Here is a 12,399-nt window from a genome sequence, read left to right as displayed (position 1 = left end):
AAAAAAAAAAAAAAAGAAAGAAAAACTACAAATGGCATTTAAACAGATGAACAGATTCAATTTTACTCATGATCTTTAAAACACCCGTGTGTATATGAAAACAAACAAAAAAAAGAACCTTATTCATCTTTGTGAAATATGTGTCACTTCACCTGTGATAATAGAGTGAGGGAAAAAGAGTCTAAATTGGAACAACCTTTCTCCATGGCTGGTGTGCTTCTATTGAAATTCAGATGCATGTGCCCTTTGACCTAGCTGTTCTACTCCTGAGACTGTTCTATAGCTGACCTTGAGCGATTATGTAAATATGTACATGTTGAAGCTGTTCCTCACCAAATGGTTAGGAAATACGCATCAGTGGGGGACAAGTTAAGTAAATTCTTATGTGGCCCAGTGAAAAGACAAGTTATTGATAGATCCATCTGTATGTGCTTATGTTGGGTCACTGCCTTTATTAAGCTGTAAGGGACAGAAAATCCAATTCTAAATGACTAGAACAATAATAAAAATTATTAGCTGACATTTCCAGGTAGGGTGATTCTTCAGTCATTTCAAGGGTCTCTGTAATATTAACCAAGGATGAGTAAAACCGACCCTGCCCCTCATCATTTTCTACTTGCTACCCTCAGTATATTAGCAGCTCTCTCCTCAGATTAGGTCCCCTACTTGCCACCATTGCAGGATGGCTGAGGTGGCTCCAGGCAGTGTTTCCAGTGGAGGATTAACAAATTTGCTCCTTTGCGTGGTTAAAGAACATGGAAGCTGGGCACACCTGTGGCTCAAAGGAATAGGGTGCCAGCCCCATATACTTGAGGTGGCAGGTTCAAACCCAGCCCCAGCCAAAAACTGCAAAAAAAAAAAAAAAAAAGAACATGGAAGCTGGTCCTCAAACCTCTTTACCAGCTGTCATCACTAAAAGCTCAGTGGCTACAATTGTTCACATGCTGGGGCCTGAATCAACCACCAGAGAGAGGGTTAGGACCACCATGATTGCCCAGATCCGAAGGATTGGGGGGGCCTGCTGTCCTGGAAGCACTTAGCAGTGTGGAAGGATGGATGCCTACCAATTTGGAAAGGTGAAGTTCTGTTACAGAATAAATAAAGCAAGATGTAAAACAGCTTTAAATAAAAAGAAATGGAATATGTGTGTGTTTGTGTTTGTGATAAATACGAACACATAAATTATATAACAGTGTAATGTTAGTTGTAAGGAGGAACTTGTTTTCTTAAAATTTACAGCCAAGGCCCAGAGCTGAATACAAAAAGTGTTAAGAATCTCCTCCTTGAGGTCCCTGGGACTGGCACCTTCCTGAAGGACTCCTTCCCTGGAGAACTTCTGAAGAGCTGACGATAGCACTCTCTACCATCCTAGTACAACTGCAGGGGAGGTTATGGAAGGTATCTCCCTTTGGTTTGGGGGGCTGCAGGAAAGGAAGGCTGAGATCAGTTCCCCAAGTGGACTACTGAACATGGACTTGACCTGTGAGATCAAAAGGGAAATTATTGGAGAGACTAGCAAGATGGTATAACCAGGGGGTCAAAGAAGGGACAGAGACTGGAACCCAATAGATGCTGCTTCTGCAAAGATGCAGGAGGTGAATCCTGCATGTGTCTCTAAGCTCCAGCCTAGGAGGCTTTGGCAGGCAGGTAACATTCACAAGCTATAGGTTTGGGGGATCATCATGGCAGAATGCAAAGGGAAACATGCTGCAGAGGCAGCTCCCTGGAGGTCAGTCAGAGGATGAAGATAGAACTCTTCAGGGGACAGATGATACGAGAGGATCTGGGTGCCAGGGAGATCACACCCAAGGAGAGGCTGTCAGTTTGCTCCTGCCAGCTACTTGACCTGTGTTCCTCTCCTTTCTCCTCCCTCCCAACAAAGGGGATGGGGCAGGTGTCTCCTACTCCATGGGTTCTTTGAATCAGTGTAGGTCTTCTCGCTCAAGCTACCAGTAGCTCCTCAGTTAGTTCCTTAAACACTGTACCTTATGCTGGGCGTGGTGACTCACGCCTGTAATCCTAGTACTCTGGGAGGCCAAGGCAGATGGATTGTTTGAGCTCATGACTTCGAGACCAGCCTAAGCAAATAAGCGAGACCCCCTCTCTACTAAAAATAGAAAAACTGAGGCAAGAGTATCGCTTGAGCCCAAGTTGGAGGTTGCTGTGAGCTATAACACCATGGTGTTCTACCCAGGGTGACAACTTGAGACTTTGTCTCTAAAAGAAAAAAAAAATACCGTGCTTTAGTCATTGATCTGATCATTGCTGCGTCACCGTCATGTTCGTGTTTGTTTCTTAATCATTGTCCCTCTGCTGTTGACCGTTGCATTCATAGCAGATGCTGCCTTTCTGATTAGCAGCAGTGTCCCTAACCTGGCTAATTGGCACACTTCCTCTGAGTCTGCACAGCATGACACTTGGCTGAGATGGAAGACTTTAGGGTTCACAGACTGCCATTCCTAAGGTTTCGTTACCCCATGTTTGATCCAGCAAATCGAGTTGATAAATCCAGTTAATAAGAAACTTAGCTTTCTCCTAAGTTGCTTAAATTCTTTGGAAAGAATGTCTTTATTATTCTGATTTCACTTAGCAAAATCCTCTTCTGGTTGCTTTGTCAAAATTAGGAATGTTAATACTAGGTGACTTTTATAAAATTGTGGTTAGAGAAATTTTTTTAATGTTTGAAAAGTTGTGGTTATTTTTATATTTACCTTGTTAATCACTAAATATTTTTATTCTATTGTTTTTCAGATACCAGAGTAAAAGGATGGTTTCTTCTGGACAATTACATACCTACATTTATCTGTTCCATCATATATTTACTAATTGTATGGCTGGGACCAAAATACATGAAGAATAGACAGCCGTTCTCTTGCCGGGGTATTTTAGTGGTGTATAACCTGGGACTCACGTTGCTGTCTCTCTACATGTTCTGTGAGGTAGGTCAAAGGTTAACACAGCCTTCTTCTTACTTAAATATTGCTGTCCTAAACTGTATTCCTAAATGAGGAAAGGCAGCCACTTGGGGAGGGGGTTGAACTGGATGGGCAAGTATGTTAATGCATTTTGAGTATGTTTTAAAATCAGTTTTCCAAAATGTCAGGAGTTGTTTATACAGACAGATATGCCTGGAATATCTAAAATAGAAGCCTTTGCTATTGATTCTTTTGTTATTTATGTTTCAGAGGGTATTCAGAATTAAAATATTTTCAAAAATACTCTCATGCAAGCAAAATGCAGAGTGGAAAATTAACAAAATGTAAAAAGCATATGCAAGCATTTTATTAAACATTTAATGAGCACTTGCTTCTTTCTTGTTCGGAGGTGGGGGAGGAAGGAAGTGGGCAATAGTTGGTACTTGGTGTGTTTTGTGGCTCCTCAGCTTCTCTTTCCTGATCTGATAACTTGTCAAATCTCACAGTTTTTTTAAAAGCTAAGAAGAACGGCTAGTGAGATCTGCATTTAGGATTCAAATGGTCTGTATGAATTCAGGCTCAATTATTTCTTTGACACGACTGGAAAATCAAATTTGGTTATCTCAAAAGCAAATGTTACTGCTTAAATAAAAATGAAAGGCAAATTGGAATCAACATTTTAGTTATCCCTACTTTGTAAGGGATAATACTATAACCTTTAAAGCTAAAAGGGAGAGGAAAGCTGCAACTTGTATGTATTTGGGGGGGGGAAGGACTACACACTTTTCAGGCTTACACAAATCTATTGCTTATTGCTAAGTCCTTTGGGGTAGAGAATTAAGCCATATATAAAACAAACATTCAGGTACTCCTCTTTAGGTTTTCAACCTTTGATCATGGCCTTAATTCTCCAAGAAGTAGTAAAGAAAAGAATAGAGGGGGTAGAAAAGAGGAGAAATCAATGTGCATCTTAAAATTGGTGTTAAGAGAGAAAAAGGAGTTCTCTATCAGCCTCAGCTGTAGTGGTGTCTCTGTGGCTGCATGTGGTGGTATGCATGAGTGTGGACACGCCCAGGTGTATGAGCCAGTGGTAAGCACTATATTTGAGTATCAAAGGTGTTGTACCTATGATAGATCTGTGTCTGGTTCTCCCATGCGTGTTTCATAAACCAAGGTATAGATTTTATGGCTAGAATGGTAGATGCTACCAGCATTACTTTTATGCTTAGAAATGCTTACAACTCCTTTCTTGCTTTTTTTCTGTCCTATTCTAGAATGAAGGCAGTGTAATTAGCCTCCAGGATGGAGATTGCAGGACTGGAGGCAGGGGAAGTGCACAGGAGTGACTCCTGGCCCCAGCACTGTCCACGTCTCTCAGTGTTCAAGGGACAAGGGACAAAACCTCAGCAAGCTGGCAGGTGTTTTTTAGAGTGAGCTATTTACATACCCATAATTGATAGACAATAGAGTTATTTCTTTAAGAAAACTTTCATAGAGTTTATGTTATGTTCTAGAGAAAAATATTTAAAGTGATTAATTCTTAGAGAAATTAAGCATTTGCCTTATATGCTTTTCCAGAGAAATAGCTACAACTTCATAATTTAACTTCTCTTAAACAGATAATTCCCTGCTAAAGAGGGGAAGAAAATTGCCATATAAATTGCTGCCATCTTCATCTGAGTGGAGTTAAAAGGTTCTGAACACACTGTATAAAGTATAGGCTTCTTTCTGACAGCTTGGTAAGAACAATAGATGACTTCAAGCCATGTCTAAGGACTGAATATAGAGATTTAAGAAGCAAACAGAGGAGAAAAATCGCATTTCTGATTCATAATTTAGAGTGTGTACGGGGTACTAGATAAGGAGGTAATCATTGCTTAAAGTAAATCAAGTTTATAAAAATACACTAAAACCTCCATTGCTGACACCTCCCTACACTGACTGCTTCCTTAAGTTGATCTCATTTTTGTAGACCAGATACGCACCAGCTGTACGTATCGGTATAGTAGGCCATGTTCCTTCCATTGACCCCTTCCATATGTTGACCAGTTTGTTACAGTTCCTTGGGTGGTGAGCTTACAGAGGTTCTATTGCAGATCCAGATCAGCTGTATCGGAGTCGAAAATAAGGCCCCGGTGCTCCAATGTAGATGATATTTACATTTGGTTTTTGTCTGACTTTTTTCCCCTGTGTTTATATAAACCTATCAGTTATACATTTATAATGTGTCCTTTGTCAGGTTTTGAATTTCATTTTAGGTACAGATTTTTCGTTTTCTGTTAATATTGAGCATTTCTACTCCTTTGAATACTAAGATGCAGAAGAGCAGGCAACCATGAGATTTTACAGCAGAGTGAACTGAAGAAATTGTGAGGCTCAGTGGGTTGGGCCCCTCATTTTAGAGAACTGTCCTAGCAGTTGGAGTCATTTGCCCATGATCACACACCTGTGCATGGGCTTTCTTACCTGTATTTACCCTTCTGTTTATCTGCATATTTGCGTCTATAAAGAAGTTTTTAAATAAGTCGTCGGGGCCAGGCAGGGCCAGGCAAGGCCAGGCGTGGTGGCTCATGTCTGTAATTCCAGCACTCTGGGAGATCGAGGCTGGTGGATTGCTTGAGCTCACAAGTTGGAGAGTGTAATTAGTCTCTAAATTCGTCTCTAAAAATAGCCAGGCATTGTGGTGGCCATAGCTACTCAGGAGGCTGTAATCCTCGCTACTCGGGAGGCTGAGGCTTGAACCCAAGAGTTTGAGGTAGCTGTGAGCTATGACACCACCACACTCTACCCAGGGCAAGAAAGTGAGACTCTGTCTCAATAAATAAATAATAAAGTAGTCATTGGTATTGTTGTTTATTTCTGTGGTATAAATTTGGAACCGCCTTGGGCAAGCTCTGGATTAATACAAATAAAATTAACTGTCAGTTAAAGGAAACAGGAAGAAGTCTTGAAAGAAAAGAAACAGGAAAGAAATGAGACTGGCGCCTGTAGTTCAGTGGCTAAGGCACCAGCCACATACACTGGAGCTGGTGGGTTCAAACCCAGCCTGGGCCTGCCAAACGACAATGACAACTACAACCAAAAAATAGCGGGCGTTGTGGCGGGCACCTGTAGTCCCAGCTACTTGGGAGGCTGAGGCAAGAGAATTGCTTAAGCCCAAGAGTTTGAGGTTGCTGTGAGCTGTGACGCTACAGCACTCTACCCAGGGCGACAGCTTGAGACTCTGTCTCACAAAAAAAAAAAAAGAAAGAAAGAAAGAAATGAAAGGGGAGTCACCAAAATATTAAGTTACTAGAAAGAAAATAACTGAATCCTAATTTTAAAACTGTGAAACTGAGTTTAAAATGTAGAATATAGATTTGTTCATAGTTTGTACAATTCGGTAGGGGGGCAAAGAGAAGAGGTATTACTTCTAATCATCTCATTAATTTAGTGTTTATGATCCTCGATTTGAAGTATATTTGAGTAGTAGGATGTTTTAGTTTGAAACTACAGGACTTTTAAGTCATAAAGTTTTGAAATTACAGGACTTTTAGCTTTTTGTTACTGTATTCGGGGTTGTCTATCAGAGTCCACAGTGAAGGTTTAGAAATAAAACTCCCAAGTTGTAAGAGAGAAGGGCATTAGTTTTTTTTTTTTTTTTGAGACAGAGTCTCCCTATGTCACCCTCAGTAGAGTGCTGTGGTGTCACAACTCACAGCAACCTCAAACTCTGGGGCTTAAGTGATTCTCTTGCCTCAGGCTTCCATGTAGCTGGGACTATAGGTACACATCACAACGCCCAGCTATTTTTTTGTTGCAGTTGTCATTGTTTTAGCAGGCCTGGGCCATGTTCGAATCTGCCAGCCTTAGTGTATGTGGCCAGTGCCCTACCCATTGAGCTATGAGTGCCACCTGCAACCATAAGTCTTAAAGGCCTTTCTACCCCACGAGATTCAGGGCATATTTCATCTGAATAGAAGACTTTTTTTGGGTGGTGCCTATGGCTCAGTGGGTAGGTCGCTGGTCCCATATACCGAGGGTGGCGGGTACCTGTAGTCCCAGCTTCTCTGGAGGCTGAGGCAAGAGGATCATTTAAGTCCAGGAGGTGGAGGTTGCTGTGAGCTGTGTGATGCCACGACACTCTACCAAGGGCGATAAAGTGAGACTCTGTCTCTACAAAAAAAAAAAAAGAAGAAGAAGTCTGTTTTTTCAAAATTATCCATGTGTCTTTCTTCTTGTCCCCAACCCCCAAATTCCCACAACCTCTGACTACATAGTGCCAAACTCTGTCTTTTCATCATTCTATGTTACCTGTCCTAGCTGGACAACCATGTTTCCCCCACCTATTCAGCAAGCTGTCAAAACCCTTTGATCTTTGTTAGGGTATATAGGTATTCTGATTTAGGCAGCTCTGTCCTGACATGGAATATTTCTGCTCTGCTCCCACTGTGCTTCTGACCTCTTAAACCAGGGGTCCTCAAACTTTTTAAACAGAGGGCCAGTTCACTGTCTCTCAGACCGTTGGAGGGCCAGACTGTGGGCCCCGGGACAAGTTGTCTGCTAAGTAGGACAGGCAGCATCAGCAAAAACACCCGGCGGGCCGTATAAGTGTCCTGGGTGGGCCACAGTTTGAGGACGCCTGTAACCCTAGGCAGAGAGGATCTAATTGTGTGGTTGGTTACAGTCCACAAAGAAGCATCCTTGCTTACCGACCTGTGCCTCACACACTGATCCTTGGACTCAGCAGCAGCTGCCGGGGAAGCAGGGTGAGTGCTGTGTAGTGCACATGGCTTTGAACACCCCAGGGACATGGTATCACAGAAAGGACTGCTATCTCCTTTCCTGGGAGGAAGCTCTCTGGCCTTTCTTAGCCCGTCCTTCAGGCTTCGCTCTGCTCAGACTCCACCAACATCAGGCTCTTTCATTCTTCTGAGCCTCCTCCCCCTGAAACTCCCTCTTCCTTTCAGACCTGAGCCCGCCTCTGCTGCAGAATCTCACTTTTGAGGGCACTGCACAAGATCCAGTTACTCTCTGAAAGTCATGAGAGTCGGAGGGGGAGGACTCAGCTCTAGAGCAGTGATTTTTTTCTTCTTCCCCACAGGCCTTTTTGGCCTCCCTTTTGTTTACCAAGAATATGACACATTCCCTTTGATTTAAAAGCTCCTACGATGTGTCCTCGACAACGATGTGTCCTCGACATTCCATCCCTCCACCATACACAGGTCCCTGGCTTCCAAGAATAAAAAGGTCTCTTCCCCATCTTTTCCTTCGCATTGTTACTATGGCTGATTGGGTAGGAAAAAAGCAAATGCCAGAACCAGGTTCTTAGCACAGACAAGATTATTTTTTGAGGATCTGTGTGTGTTTCTTTCCTCGCAGTTAAGAGAGCTGTATAGTAAACAGTGTGAGAATTACTCAAATATTCAGAACATTTAAAATGTCATTTAAAAAAAATTGATAGCTGGATAGATGTATCTGAGTTGGCATAAATCCATACTTATTCTTTTTTCCTTTTTGCAATTTTTATTTGAACTTGTAATTTTGGAACCATTTCAAAATATGTAAGATAAACTCATATATAGATGATACTGTGTACCTCACAATGTTGACATTTTATTGGTTTGATTTTTGTTTGTTTTAATATGAAAACATTGCAGAAATCCATCTAAAGTGCAACCCCTACTGAGACATGATGTCCTTATAAAGTTCATGTGCTTTTTTTCCCTCTAGGTATATTTTCATACTTTTACTACAAGCGTATGTATATGTGACAGTATATACTATATTCTGAAACAAGTTTATTTAATTGACATGAATGGTATACTAATTATACCATTTGCATATCCACATCTTCCACTAAAGTCTGAAATCCCTCAGAGTCATCCATGGTTGGAATCAACTTTTTCCATCCTCTGTTAATGTGGATATTTTCACCACCTCCCATGCATCATAAATGCTCTTAACACATTGACAGTCATGTCAGAAAAAATTTTTTGCCCTTGGGGTCATGATGTTTTTTATTGGGTCAATGAACGTAGGTCGAGAGACATGTGAGTTGTATTTGCTTCACAAGGCCCAGGGCTCAAAACTAGCCTAAGTTAAACACAACTGATATGGCAGTTAATGGCATATAGAATGTGGGGAATCCTTTTTGGAAGGTCTTCAGTTTGCCCAGATCCATTAGAAGAATCACTGTAGTAGCTATAGCTTTACAAAATGTATTTCATAAATAATAAGGCTTGAAATTGAAATTACTTCTTGATCCCTGGATGTTATGTTAGCAGGCGTGAAAACAACATTAATCTCCTTGTATATCTCCATCAGAAATCTTTGGTGACCAGGTTCGCTATCAGTGAGCAGTAATATTTTGAAAGAAATCTTTGTTTCTGAGCAGTAGATTTCAGGACTGGGCTTAAAATATTTAGTAAACCATGCTATAAACACATGTGCTATCATCCAGCCTTGGTTATTCCATGTATAGAGCACAAAGTAGATTTTGCATAATTTTTAAGGATCCAGGAGGTTCGGAATGGCAATTGAGCATTGTCTTCCAGCTTTAAGTCACGAACTTTTAAGTCACATCTCTAGCTGTGCACGTCCTAGATGGCGTCTTCTCCCAGTAGAAGCCCGTTGTGTCTGGTTGAAAATCTGGTTTAGTGCAGCCATCTTCAATGCTCTCAGCTGGTTCTTCTGGGTGACTTTTTTGTTTTTTTTGTTTTTTTTTTGAGACAGAGCCTCAAGCTGTCACCCTGGTTAGAGTACCATGGTGTCACAGCTCACAGCAACCTCCCAACTCCTAGGCTTAAGCAATTCTCTTGCCTCAGCCTCCCAAGTAGCTGGGACTACAGGCGCCTGTCACAACGCTCCGCTATTTTTGGGTTGTAGTTGTCATTGTTGTTTGGCAGGCCCAGGCTAGATTCGAACCCACCAGCTCTGGTGTTTGTGGCTGATGCGTTAGCTGCTTGAGCTATAGACGCCAAGCCTCTTCTGGCTGAGTGTTGCTGTAGCTTCACTGTCAGCACGTCCTGCTTTGCCTTGCACTTTTGTGTTATAGAGATGGCTTCTCTTCTTAACTTCATAACCAACCAGAGGGTGCCAGCTTCAGACTTTGTTTTGCAGCTTCCTCACTTCTCTCAGCCTTTATAGAATTGAAGAGAGTTAGGGCTTGGGCTTAAGGAAATGTTGTGGCTGGTTTGCTCTTCCCCCCAGACCACTCACACTTTCTACATAGTAGCAGTAAGCTGTTGTGCTTTGATACCATTTGTGTGTTAACTGCAGTAGCACTTTTGACTTCCTGTAGGAGCGTGTCCTTTGCCTTCACATTTGGCTCACTTGATTGGTACAAGAGCTTTAGCTTTGGGTCTGTCTTGGATTTCCATATGCCTTCTCCACTAAACTTACTCATTTCTACCATTTTATTTATTTACTGTTTTTTGAGACAGACTCTCACCATGTCACCCTCGTTAAAGTGCTGTGGTGTCACAGCTCACAGAAACCTCAAACTCTTGAGCTTAAGCAATTCTCTTGCCTCAGCCTCCCAAGTACCTGGGACTGCAAGCGCCTGCCACAACACCCGGCTATTTTGTTCTTGTTGTTGCAGTTATCATTGTTGTTTAGCTGGCCCCAACCAGGTTCAAACCCACCACCCTCAGTGCATGTGACTGGCGCCGTAACCACTGTGCTAGAGTGCCAAGCCTACCATTTGATTTAAAGTGAGAGACAAGCAACTCTTCCTTTCCCTTCAATATTGAAGGTTCATTGTGGAGTTATGCCAGTTGGTACACTTGTCAGAATACCACATGACATTTATCAATTAAATTTGCTGTCTCATACGGCATAGTTTGTAGCTCCCAAAACAATTACTACAGTGGCATCAAAGGTTGTTGAACACAGATCACCAGTTATAGATTTTGTAATAATAAAAAAGTTTGAAATATTGCAAGAATTTTCAAAATGTCACACAAACATACAAAATGAGCACATGCTATTGGGAAAAATGGTGCCAATAGACTTGTTCAGTGCAGGGCTACCACAAACCTCAATTAAAAAAAAAATATATACACACACACACACACACACACACACACACACAGCGTAATAAACCCAATTATGTAATGCCATTATGCAAGCGTGATTCCTGTGGTTTTTCTTTCGCTTCTTTTTTTAAAGAGTCTTGGTCTCACTTTTTCACCCAGGCTGAGTACGGTGATGTGATCACCACTCACTGCAACTCCAAACACCTGAGCGCAACTGATCCTCCTGCCTCAGCCTCCCAGGTACCTGGACTATAGACACACGTCCAGCTGATGTTCTTTGATTTTTTTTAGTGATAAGGTCTTGGTAATGTTGCCCAGGCTGATCTCCCAACTCCTGGACTCAAGGATTCCTCCCATCTTGGCCTCCCAAAGTGCTGAGATTACAGACAGGAGCCACTGTGTCTGGCCTGTCACCTTTTGTGTGTATATGTCAAGGTTTTTGCTCTTTTTCCTTTGTTCTTATGTTGAAGTTTTATATTTTTATTGGATTTGTGTGTGTGTTTTTTTTTACAGGTTAATGTGAGAGGACACACAGCTAGGTTACAAAGTTGCATTTGTTAGGTAGAGTGTCTCACACCCAAGAGATGTGCCATGTATCCTTACTTTGTGCCCATTAAGTGGGAACACACCAATCCCCCTCCCTCTTCCCTATATTATCATTTTTATTTTACCAATTTGAAAATTACTCATTCCATATTTGAGTGATTACCCATAAATTTTTACCATGCATCTTTGACTTAAAAGTCTCAAGTGAATCGGCATTTGTATTCTTCTGAACAATGTAAGGATCATAGAAAAATTCAGTTCTCATCTCTGTCTTCCCTGTTAATCTATGAAATCCATTCTTTTAGGTTCAGTTTTTTTCTTCTTCTGAAGTAGTTCTTACTGTGAGCAGCAATCTCTCATTTTCCATTTGAGTGTCATTCTGTTTGCTTTGCCCGTGAATAATATTTTAGCAGGGTTTGGAAGTCTAGGTTAACACTTACATTTCCTCAGCACTTTGAAGACTTATTCTAGAGAAGTGTGTAGTGGTCCCACTTTTGTTCATTTGCAGGTAATCTTTTTCTTTCCAGGTACTTTAAAATGTTTTCATTCTTCGAATTCTCTCATACTTTCTTCAGCTGTGTCTAATCTACTGTTTCATCCATCTATTGCATCTTGAATTTAAATGACCATATATCTCTTATTTCTGTATATATCTCACTATTTCTTTTTTATCGAGGCATTGGTTTTCTTCCCCCATGATAGAGGTGTATAAATGATCTCTGAACTTAGCCAATGGTATATTGCTTTTTAATGTATTCCTTTAAAAGTTTTCTCACATCCATTTTTTGTGAGGTCATGCCTCTGGAATAATCAATTTTTTTTTTTTGGAGACAGAGTCTCACTTTGTCATCCTTGGTATAGTGCCATGGTGTCATAGCTCACAGCAACCTCAAACTCCTGGGCTAAACTGATCCTCTTGC

The 12,399-nt window shown here is 41.3% G+C and overlaps 1 protein-coding gene across 4 annotated transcripts in view; it reads left to right on the top strand.

Annotated features, from left to right (window-relative positions):
- The window catches only part of ELOVL5 (ELOVL fatty acid elongase 5), a 79,960-nt gene that overhangs the window by 50,903 nt on the left and 16,658 nt on the right, over positions 1-12,399 (top strand). For 3 of the 4 annotated variants that reach the window (XM_003789648.3, XM_023513159.1, XM_023513158.1), the window contains exon 3: positions 2,752-2,939. In XM_003789648.3, the coding sequence (XP_003789696.1) occupies positions 2,752-2,939 (188 nt within the window). Of the gene's footprint in view, positions 1-2,751; positions 2,940-7,581; positions 7,659-11,889; positions 11,894-12,399 lie in introns of all 4 variants that reach the window. The other variant, XM_023513160.1, reaches the window with a different exon arrangement.

The sequence above is a fragment of the Otolemur garnettii genome, unplaced genomic scaffold (assembly GCF_000181295.1).
Source record: "Otolemur garnettii isolate 467f Iridium unplaced genomic scaffold, OtoGar3 scaffold00035, whole genome shotgun sequence".
Lineage (NCBI taxonomy): Eukaryota > Metazoa > Chordata > Mammalia > Primates > Galagidae > Otolemur > Otolemur garnettii.
Note: the sequence above shows the minus strand (reverse complement) of the source record. Positions and strands in the feature narration are given on the sequence as shown.